At 49.1% G+C, this 11,070-nt stretch overlaps 2 protein-coding genes and 2 pseudogenes across 3 annotated transcripts; 2 read left to right on the top strand and 2 right to left on the bottom strand.

The window, feature by feature from the left end:
- Positions 1-275: 275 nt before the first annotated feature.
- On the bottom strand, positions 276-4,846 carry LOC120421978 (poly(A) polymerase alpha-like; annotated as a pseudogene).
- A 1,463-nt stretch (positions 4,847-6,309) lies between these two features.
- On the top strand, positions 6,310-7,207 carry LOC120421980 (uncharacterized). The gene is made up of 2 exons (XM_039585288.2): positions 6,310-6,453; positions 6,537-7,207. Exons 1-2 carry the CDS (start codon positions 6,401-6,403, stop codon positions 7,066-7,068), a joined length of 585 nt encoding a protein of 194 aa, XP_039441222.1. The 5' UTR covers positions 6,310-6,400; the 3' UTR covers positions 7,069-7,207.
- Positions 7,208-7,740: 533 nt separating this feature from the next.
- Positions 7,741-8,425, bottom strand: LOC120421973 (another transcription unit protein-like; annotated as a pseudogene).
- On the top strand, positions 8,405-10,212 carry LOC128092847 (uncharacterized). 2 transcript variants are annotated; one of them, XM_052707766.1, is made up of 3 exons: positions 8,405-9,313; positions 9,371-9,623; positions 9,669-10,212. In XM_052707766.1, the coding sequence occupies exons 1-3, from the start codon at positions 9,294-9,296 to the stop codon at positions 9,672-9,674; spliced, it is 279 nt and encodes a 92-aa protein (XP_052563726.1). In that variant the 5' UTR covers positions 8,405-9,293; the 3' UTR covers positions 9,675-10,212. The 2 variants fall into 2 exon arrangements, with proteins under 2 accessions (XP_052563726.1, XP_052563725.1); XM_052707765.1 differs by having other exon boundaries at positions 9,371-10,212.
- Positions 10,213-11,070: the final 858 nt, after the last annotated feature.

Here is an 11,070-nt window from a genome sequence, read left to right on the forward strand (position 1 = left end):
GTTTCACTTCACTCACAGTCAGCTGGATGTACTCAAAATCAAGTTCGATTCACTCATTTTGGACCATGCGTGGAGGAATTCATTTATGAGTTTAATGCTGAAACTCATAAATGAGTTTAGCGCTCGAACTGCCGAATGAGTAGTTTGGCTGGACCGCGATTTTCGGCTGTTTCAATGAAAATTACCTTAAAAATTTTGAAATTTGTGAATGTTACTACTAAATTAAGTGATTGTTTAGTTATATAAATCATTTTAGTACTCGAGCAACCCAGAAATGCTGGTTATAATTTATTTATTTCATATTCAATATATTTAAAACGCTTGCACAGGTTTTTCTTCGAGATGGCCTTCGGTGCTTATCTTCCGGTAACGGAATGCAAATCAGCTCATCTAGCTGACCTAGATGCAGGATGGCGGGATCGATTGGTAGAACCTATGATGGCGACCATTAGCTCAGCGCTGGTCGGAAAACAGCACCAGGACGCAATGTCACCGGGCGCCAGCATCCGCTCGTCAAACTCAAATTGACTCGATCAAACGCAGTCAGGAGCCCCGTGATGAGGATATTGCAGTTCGGGCGACGTTGCCTCCGTTCTTTTGATCAACCCGAAAACGGAACCAGTGGTCCCGGCAAGCCTTCCCCTCCGAATCGCTTTCAAGTCCTCCCCGGAACTTATCCTGACCGTCTCCTGCAACGAAAACGAAACTATTGGCACTACGCCCCCCGGGGCATGGCCTTCCTCTAACGTGGGATTTCTGCTCCAGCGCCTCTGACGAGACAGGAGAAACCGGGACCGACGTTTTACTTCACCATCCGATAGAAGCTCAGTGGATAAGGCGGGAATCGAACCCGCGTCTCATAGCATCATCGGGATCGGCAGCCGAAGCCGCTACCCCTGCGCCACGAGACCGTCTCCTGCAGCAACTGATGAAGATCTTGGGTACACCGGGTCAGCTGAAAGGACACAAAAGTGACGCACGTTATCACTGACATTAAACTGAACCCTTTGAAGGATGTTCAAAAACTCAACCAAAACTCACCGTTGGTACTGCCGCAACTGGCTTTGGCACGGGTGCCGATCCAAATGCCCAGTCGCAGGTAGCCGACTCGTCCGCGGTTTGTGATGTGATATCATCAAGTATGCCGGGGTCCGTGGTCGTCGTCGCGTCGACGGTACGAGGATCTCATCTGCGTCGCTGTTGCTGCTCCGTGCGTTGACGCTTTCCGGTTGATGGTTCTGCCAAGATTCTTTGCTGGGGAACCGGATTATTAGTACGGATGATAGCGCCGCCGTCGTCCTTTTGGTTCTGCTCCTGCTGCTCGAAGCACTTCGGGTTGACGTGGACCAGGTTGATGTGCAGAATTCGCTCCAGGTTCTGGATCAGGGAGCAGATCTTGAACTCGACCAGTCCGCACCACTCGAGGTGGTCGTCGGCGTTGTTCGAGGTCACTAGCAGTACGATAAAGTGGCGATACTTTAAGAAGCTCGGCGCCTCAAACAGCTTGTCCAAGCCGGCCTTGCCGAGCATCATTTCGGCCGTGATCTGCATGCCGCGGTTGAACTCGTTCAGCCTGACCTTCCGCGTTGAAGTCGAGTTTTGCTGCGGCTATGCCGGCGTGGTCATCGGCATCAGGTGGAACCAGTCCTGCACGTTCACCCGCGGATCCCACACTTGAAAACCCAGATTCACGGTGTCCGGCTGCTTCAGCAACAACGGCTGGGCCACTTCCAGCGTGAAAACACCAGAAAGAATTTGTGCACCAGCGTGGCCGCGACGACATTCGGGTAGAGCTGGCACGTCCTCGCCACCAGCATATCCCACGACACACGTTCAAGTAACCCAACGAGTTGGAGTAGATTCCATGCTCTGAAAAGAAGAAAAAACAAAAATTCACAAAAAACCCTAAAAGATACCAACTAAAGCTCAACTCACTCTTCTCCCAAAGCTTGATCGAACGCAGCGCCAGCCGAAAGTTGTTAATGTTGGGCACCAGCCGCAGGATCAGGTCAAAGTTGTCCGGAATCTCCTTCAGCGCCAACCGCGCAAACAGCAAATCAATCTCGATGCCGTCAAAGATCATCTTGACGACCGGCACAAACGCCTCCTGGACGGTGCGGCATCATCTTGGGCTGTTTCTTCAGCAGCTCGAAGAACGACCCAAAATAGTTCTGCCGTTCGATGTTACGCGGCGCCACGCACAACGCGTCAATATCCGCCCCTTGTGGTGAACGCCCAGCCGGTACGACTCGAACGTGTAGATCTTCCTGCCGAGCTTCTCGACCAGCGATTCCAGCATGTTCTTCGAGACGGACACATCGCGCACCCACTGCTTGACCAGCGTGTTCAGCTTGGACAGAATCTTCATCCGGTGGTTCAGCTCGGACTCGTCCTCAAACACGTTGTTCGGTCCCGCCAAACTGATGGCCGACGTCATGCCCAGAGTTTTGTTGCTGCCAGCCGATGCTGCTGATGCGGCCGCCGGGGGCTCAACAAAAAAAATCCCAGACCTCCTCCATTCCGGCTCAGACTTGCGACGCTTGATAGTGGTGGGCGATCCTCAGTGAAGCACATGGTGATACCCACCACCAACCACACCGTAACTAATGGTGACCTCCGTGATGATTCAGGGCGCCACATCCGCCGCCAATATAACCACCACTCTAGCTAGTCCACTGATTGCTGCCGTACGAATTGTTAAACACCGAGTCCTCGTGCGCATTGTTGTTGATCTTGGATTGCAGTTGCTGGGCGATGGCCGCTGCGGACGCTGTCGCTAAAGAGGAAGAAGCGAAAGGTTAGTATTCCGCTGCCGATTAGACCGGCGCAGCTGCTGGACACAGCGACAAGTGCCGATATTCTCACTGCCGCGGAAGAAGAGTGCGTGGTTTGAAATACTTACGAAAGTGTAACGTTGGCGCGAGCTGTAGGTTGTCCGAGGGTGATCCGCTTAAGCCGGATCCGATAGGGGCCCGTGAAGTTGGTGCTGAGATAAGCCACCTCGGCCATGGACCCGGAGGATCAAAAGATGCTTGATAGCTGGGCGCTTGAATAGGTGATGTTGGGCTGACGGCGCAGCTGAGACCATCGTAGTTGAACCTGGGGAGGATTGCGTTAGCGGGGTGTAGCTGACCGTTGGCGTTGTCTATGACGAAGAGACGATGCCAAACAGAGCTGGTAGACTCTTGGCTTACCAGTGCTTGAGCTGTTGTCGCTCCCGCCGTACTGCAGGTGACCAACTTGGCAAACGTTCCATCGGCTGTAGTTGGGTTGAGTTGCACCACTTTTGATGGAGTTCGCCAGCGATTGAATCGTGCCGGTGTAGGCAATCGACGCAGGAGTGGTGGAAGTTTTAGCCGAACACCGTCTAAGGAGCCGCCGCAACTGGCGTTGCCACAGGTGCCGATCCAAACGCCGCATAGTCGGCAAAGTCATTTCCACCGGCAGCTGGTTTGCTCACCTGAGACGCCCAAACACCGCCTAAAAGTATCCTGACCAAAACCTTCTGCTCTTCTGCTTCGGCACAGCAGGATCGTCCGCGGTAGGTGGATTAATATCGTCCAGTTGACCAAGGCAGCCGACCGGGAGCGGTCATCGATACCACGAATAGTCACAGTTGCAGCATCAGTCGTGCCAACGTTTGAACACCACCGAGTGGGGAGGATAAACCATAACCCCTTCCCCCATGTCCGTTCCGCGAACCAGTTCCGACCGTCCCCGTTGTGTTCCGGGAACCAGTTCCGTATATCCTGTTGAGAAGAAAGAAAGCGTGTTTGCATCTTCCGACCAATGTGGAATGTCAAAATCAGACGGTTACTTTTCTCCTCCGTCGGTTTTGCACCTTCCGGATTGTCCGGAAGAGGTAAAACAAAGAGGAAAACTTCTTCCTGCAACATATTTTGCAACGTCCGAACAATTCTGTTTGACCATCCGAATTGTCCGGGCGTTGCAAAATAATATTATGTTGGAGGAGGAAGTTTTGCCTCTTCCGGACAATCCGGAAGGTGCAAAACCGACGGAGGAGAAAAATAATCCGCAAGGTGCATAATTGTTTTTGAACCATTCAGACAACCTGGAACTAGATCCGGTTAGTTTTGAAGAGCATTTTACAAGAGCTTACCTGTTACGAACTGGACTTAGTCGCAAAACTTGAAAGACTGCAAATATAATTAATTTAAATAATACCATCCGTAAAGTCTACAAGGATGGTTCGGGAGTTGCAAGTTGGAAGATTAAGGTCTGGAAGATGCAAAAGCAAAAGACATACATTCCTCCTCCAACGAACGTTGCACCTTCCGGACTTCCAAAAACAAAGAATGAAATGTTTCTCCAGCCAAGTTTGTACCTGCCGGACAATCCGGATTCCGGATGGGGCAAAATTTGTTGGAGGCGGAAGTTTTTCCTTTGCTTTTGCATCTTGAGACACAGCGGAAACTGGATTGCCACTTTTGCTAGCTGGAAAAGTGGTCACTCAATCCTCCCGGACCATTTCGGCAAGGGGGAAGTAGATTGACATTTCTTCCAGCTGGCAAAAGTGGACCACCACAACTCCCGGACCTTCCGAAAAGAAAAAGCAACTTTGCCACTTCCACCAGCTGGAAAATGGATAACTGAACATTCCGAACCATTCGGAGAAGTGTTAGGTAAAATTTCCATTTTTGCCAGCATAGAAAATAGGCTCTGCTACACCCGGAACGTTCCGGGAAAGAAAAAAACAAAATTGCCGCTTCCTGAACTGAACTTACCTCGACTTAGAAAAAAAGCTGACTGCTGCTGACCATTTCTTCGCCAAGTCCAAACTACTCAAACGCCAGTTCAGCTTTTGAACTGTCGTTTGAGTGAAAAATCCACTCATAATCAAGTTCAGAAAACCAATATTCAATATTCACATTGAAGTTACGTGAAAATGTATGTGGTATTTTTCCACTAGAGTTTTCACGTAACTTCTATGAGGTGACGCTAGTAGAAATGAATTTGCTTGGCCAGATCATTTCACGTTGATTCTACGTGTTTCACACGTAAAAGCTAAATGAATCAATCGATGATTTCTATATGTTTGTTGTAGTAAAAGTTATGTTTTTTTTAGTTTTAGGAGATTATTTCTTTCACTTTTTTTTAATTATAAATAAGAAGAAATTGAGTTCAGTTTTTATAACTTATTTTATTTATCAATCAATAATTTTCTTCTGAGCGGTCTAATACGTTTCAACGCACAATACTTCTTGTTCTTCCCAACAATTGTTTATAATTGGCCGGATGATGAGCTGGACCGAGGATCAACGATTAGTCGAGTCCTTTGCCTTGTCCACCGACCACGTTTAGCTGCTGCTCCTGTCATGACCGGCATAAGGGTGACCGCAGAGCACCCGGTGTAGACGATTGGATCAAGCTGGACACCAGCCCCATGACCTGGAACGGGTACTAGCACTTCTCCAGAACACACTCGGCGATGACCACGTCCGTGACATTTCTGGTGGCGTCACCACAGTTGCACCGGTCTTGATAACTATTCCGACCGAAGAAACCGGGATCGCCTTCTAGCGGTCCCTCGGGATACAGCCAATGTTGGCAGCGGCCACCATTCCAGAGGCCACAGGGAAAAGAAATGCGTCTGCCAGAGACCGGTCTCTGAAATAAGAAAAAAAAAAACATCAAATAAGCAAGAAGAAACCATTTAAACTTAATATTTCTTACCAACTTTTTCATTTTTGAAGAAATTTTTTGAGCACAGTCCGGCAGCAGGTCTTCACTGTGCGCCGTAAATTTTCATACTAAAATAGTCACGTAGAAATTTGGCGAACTCGAGAAAAAAAGGTGCGTTGAAGTTACATTTCAAAACACATAAAAGCTACATGAAAAAACCTAGTGGAAAAATACTATAAGGTTTTTCACGTAACTTCAACGTGCAAACCTTTTTTTTCCAGAACACTTTCACATTATTTTTACGTGTGTCACGTAAAACGAGCCTAGCGAGGGGAAAATCGGGGTTACGTGATTTTTCAGGTAGCATCAACGTGTGGATTATTTTGAGTGGCACTCATTTTCAGTTCGAGACCTGAACTTGCACGCTTACTAGGGGAACTCAATTTTTAAGTTCGTTCAAGCAAAATGAAGTTCGATTCAGCGATCTCAATTTTGAGATGGGTTTGTTTTGATTTTGATCAGCAAATTTGAGATCACTGAACCGAACTTCATTTTGCTTGGTGACTTTACCGAAATCTTGAAAGTGACAGTTTGGGACTTAGCGTTTGACGGAGAAGTTGCTTTGGTAAGTTTGCTTAAAAATATATTTTAAAAATATTTAAATAAATAACTGTATTTATGTTCAGGTTAAGTTGCTAATTGATGGACAAACTTTGCTGGACTTTGCCACGAGTTTCTGCCGTTGTTCCGCGGGACGATGATAATGGGCGGCGGAGTAGTTGATCTTTGGTGCGGGCATAATCACTTCCGGTAGGTTGACTACTTGAAAAAAAGTTTGTTAGGTCATTCCGACGATTCTTTTGATTTATTAATTTATATCCATATCGTTACAGTTTAACTGGTACCAGAACCGGCAGTGTGGAACTATCACCCGCCCCAGTTCCGTTGGCTTTCGGAGTGGAGTGGTGGGGAAACGGATTTTACGACCTCGGTTGGGAGGACCCGGCGGGAGGCCATCCGGATGGGGTGAAGATAAAGGGGGACAGGAACCGAAGGCTGACTTCCGAGCCGCGTGCTGTTGAGGAACAAGTCATTGGTCAGGCGGGAGCTCTTGCGAAGGGCTTCTTGTTGACGCTGCGGAACGTGCTGGTCAATCTTGTCCAGCTAATGCCGAAGATTCTGCGCGTCCTGCTACGCGACAGCTCCACCAACAGCGCCATAGTGGAGCTGCTCCCCGCGCTGCAAAAGTTTACCTCTGACACCACGATCTGCAAGCGCAAGAAGCCTAACGGTATTGATTGGGCACTTGCACCACGAGAGACGACGTTCGTGGACTGTTTGGTGTGGCAAACGCACCCGCAGTTTCAGGACCTGGCAAGCGGAATCAAGCGGACGTGTGTCTACGGAGCAGGAGTGGGACGTTAGTATTAGGACGACGCCGATAACGTCGGTGCTGTCGGACGGAAAGATAAATGTGTTAGATATGCCGGGGCACGTAAACTTTTCGGACGAGAAGATGTTGTCGCAAGTCGTCGGGGATGTGGACACGACGCTGGCGGACAAGCTGGCCTTGGCGTGGAATATGAGCGGGAAGTTGCACGCCGGGCAGGTGGTTCGAGTGCTGGGTGAGAACTACTCGCTCGTGGAGCAGAAAGGTTCCCGTACGCTGCAAGTCGGGCGATTGTGGATTTACGAGGTGCGTTCCAAGGTCGAGTTGAACAGCGTCTCGCCGGGAATTGGGTTCTCGTCGAGGTAATCAATCAGTACATCGTACCTCGACCATCACCGATGTCAACATGAACGAGAACGTGTTTATCTTCCGGCCGTTTATGTTCAACATCCAGTCCATCATCAAAATCGCCGTCGAACAGGACAACCGGTCGGGAATCCCGCAAATGTTGGACGCAAATGAAGGTCAGCAATTCTTACCCATTACTCTCGACTCGGCTGGAAGAATCAGGTGGGCACGTGGTTATCGGCACCGGTGAACTCTACCTGGACTGCGTGATGCACCTGCCCAACATATACTCCGACATCGATATCAAAGTGGCCGATCCGGTGGTGGCGAGAGTGTCGTCGAGACATGCTTCCGTGGGACTATCGGACGAGGCGGACGTTCGTCCCTTCGTCGTCGATGTTGTTCCTCCAGCTGATCGTGTTGCCCACCTTCAGTTTCACGCGCTGACGACCTTTCTCGCCGAGTGTTTCCTCTTCGTCGATTTCGTCCATACGTATCCGCGTCAAACGGTCGCGTCTCGACGGACAAGAAATTGGGTAGTTTGACAAAGTTCAGATCGCGACCCAAATCCGAAACGATACGAGGAATTTCCACGTCGATTCTGGTCTCCGGAATTGTCTCCGGCTCAGGTTCGGGCTCCTTCGGCTCTTCCAAACGTGCCAACCCTTCTCCACGTTCATCATACGACGAGCGGCGATCACTTCCCCGACTCTTCGACCGCGACCTAGACCTGCTCCGAGATCTGCTCCGACTGCGCGATCGCTCCCGGTCGCTTCCTCCTTCCTTATCCTTCTGCTCATCCTCCAGATCGTCCAACTCGTCCCGTTCCCTCCGTTCTCCGGCTGCGATTCCGCCGAACCGGACCGACTCCGTATCGGCGTTTTGTTCCCCGATCGTGACCTCGACCCGGAAACCTGCAACTGCGATGTCCGAGATCCCGACTTCCTTGACCGAGACCGCGAATGATGACTCCCGGGAGCCTTCGCCGGCGACCCGGACTTTGACCGTGATCCACTCGGCGCCGGACTGCCACTTTTCGACATCTCACGATTCTCCGGCGTTCCACTGCGCGAACGTGCCGCCGGAGTCCCACTGCGCGATTTGCCGCTCCTCCGGAAGCCTGCGGTTGCGAACTTCCAGAGCGTTGTGACCCGGCCCCGCTCGCCGCCGACTGCCGGGAAGCATTCGACCCCGAACGCGAGCGCTGTGAACCCGCCGGAGACTGCGAGCGAGACTTGCCCTGCTCGATACGGAACTCACCGCGATTGCCGGATCAATGGTGTGCGTTCAGATGCAGCGGAAGCTCGAAGAAGTCAAAAAGGCAGGAAACGATCAAGCCGATGTGGTGGGAGCGCTTGCTCAACGGCTCTTCGCAGATTTACAGCGACTTCCGTCTGTGGCTTATGTTCGCTGTGCTCTATCGCAAGAGCGGATTGTTCTGAAAAGACCTTAGTGATGCTTCTACGGTACGATCTCTCCAAATTCCCAGCTAGCGGAAGCGCGCGTGCTGAACTTCATAGACGTGGACATAAGCGCCGAGAAAAACTTCGAAAACCGCCGTCTCCTCGCCCGTTGCTCCGTGAAACTCGGCCATTCACAGAACCAACTTTTGAACAACAATGAGCAGCTCATCCGGGGCATCTTCGCGTGCTACTTCAAGGCCATCAAGCACAACTCCAAACTGTGAGGCGTGACATATCTAGGCGTACATGAACTTAAAGGTCGTCCGAACCCAAAAGCAGCGGGAATCCATTTATCCATAAATTGGGTCAAAATTAAATTAATCCATAAATTGAGTCAAAATTAAAACTTTGAATCTTTCAGTACGGAAGCGTACAGAAAGTCTGTTGAACCCACCCTGGGAACCAGTTTTGGAACGGACCTGTCCGCATCCCCGGTACATCGGCTGGCGATGGTCGTTCGTGGACAAAGGTAACACTCATTTGCAGTTTAATTCTTTCAAAGCCCACTTAAACTCTCGTTCCCCAGATACTGTCCACTTCATCCCATTGGCCTTACCTCGGCCAGCTCCACACCGCTAGTCACGCCGCCGGCTCTCAAGCTGCTTCATCTAACTGGCTCGAAAATGTCCACTTCCCCGTCGGCGGAACGCCGTCTCAGATTCGGCTCGATCTCGGCTGTCGAAGCCGAAGAGGAGCTACTGGAAAGTGCACGCTCCCCCGAGTTCCGCAACGATCTGAGTTTTGCCATTGAGGCGGCGCCAGGGTCAGGAAGACCTTTAGAAGAACCCTGGCGGAGTCAAACAAAGTATGCCTTCCCCGCCGTGGAATGACCTCTCCAAAAGCAACTCCAGCCCAAACGCTGAGTGGACAAAACAAACCCTGCTCGGCGTCGTCAAAGACTCCATCAAGCAAGGCTTCTAGTGGGCCACGCGCCCAGGAACCGCTCCATCGTGGAGATGGCCAAATCATCCGAACCACCCGCCGAATCGCCTACTCAGCCTTGCCGCTGGCCGGTGGCAAGTGTCACTCGCTAGTCTCCTCCACCCGTAGTCGCTGGAACCGTTGCACCAAATGCTGAAAATGATAGGATAATTAAATCATAATTTAATAAAATAAAATTTAAATAAAATCATCAAAAAACTAGCCCAGAACGACAATTTCCTTTTTACTATCATTCCGAACTCCTATCCGTCCCCCGGAACCGTTTTTCTGCTTTCCTGGAGGATTTTTCCGGTACCCAGCGCATGTCAAATTTGACATCGGCTTCACCATGTTAAAATTAAGTTCGGGTACTCGATGTCAAATTTGTATGACTACGGTTTGCGCCGTTTTGCTTGGATCCACTCAAATTTGAGTTCCCCTGGTAAGCGTGTGATTTTGAGTGGATTTGAACTTGATTTTGAGTACATCCAGCTGACCGTGCTCGCGACGACAGTTCGAATGAAAATCTGACAAATCTGTTTTTGAAACGGACAGCTGTCAGCTGTCAGTGCGAGAGCGGCGCGAAGTTGGGCCACAGTTGATCTGACGAGGGGATGGTGGATGGTTAATCAAACTCTGGAGTTAAAAAAAAGTCATAAACCATTTTTTTTCTATTTATTTTTTTGTGTATAAAAAATACACCAAGAACGAGGGTGACAAGGAGTTCTTCATTTATGAGTTAACTATTTTTGTTTTTCGATATTCCTTTAAATTCCTTTAAAAAAACTGCAGAACTATAGTTTAGCTTTTTTTTCGGGTTAAATACGTGGTTAAATATCATTTCTAGAGTTTTTTTAAGGTCCATTAAACTAAATTTCCGTTTTTAGCTTTTTGGTGTTTTGCAACCGCTTTGAGTCAAGGGTATTCAAAAACACTCAAAAAGTAAAAAAATAAAAAGTTATTTTGTGGACCTTTTAAAAAAATCCTTGTTCTGACAAGCTGCTACGGAGCTCAGAAGGTATGCAAAACTCCATATAAAAAACGCTCTAGAAACGTCCAAGGAAAGGATAGCGAAAAGATTTTCTTCAGCGAACAGCTGAAAAATAACATAAAGGAACAGTGGCGTTTGACGTTTCTTCGCACCAATCATGTTTTCAATATTTTTTGATGAACAAATACAATAATATTGAAAAGCCAGAATTGGGTCCTAAAGCCCTATGTAAATTTTTATGTAAAACGGTAAAAAACACGCCTTAAAACCATTTCCGATCACTTTTTTTCATTTTAATGCAAAAAAAATATTGT

Source organism: Culex pipiens, chromosome 2 (assembly GCF_016801865.2).
Source record: "Culex pipiens pallens isolate TS chromosome 2, TS_CPP_V2, whole genome shotgun sequence".
In the NCBI taxonomy this organism is placed as follows: Eukaryota; Metazoa; Arthropoda; class Insecta; order Diptera; family Culicidae; genus Culex; species Culex pipiens.

Bases quoted from the DNA above. Each gene is read 5' to 3' on its own strand.
- LOC120421980 (XM_039585288.2), top strand. From the start codon at position 6,401: ATGATAATGGGCGGCGGAGTAGTTGATCTTTGGTGCGGGCATAATCAC. The intron at 6,454-6,536 runs GTAGGTTGACTA...ATATCGTTACAG, and splicing joins TGCGGGCATAATCACTTCCG to TTTAACTGGTACCAGAACCG.
- LOC128092847 (XM_052707765.1), top strand. From the start codon at position 9,294: ATGGTCGTTCGTGGACAAAG. The intron at 9,314-9,370 runs GTAACACTCATT...CTCGTTCCCCAG, and splicing joins ATGGTCGTTCGTGGACAAAG to ATACTGTCCACTTCATCCCA.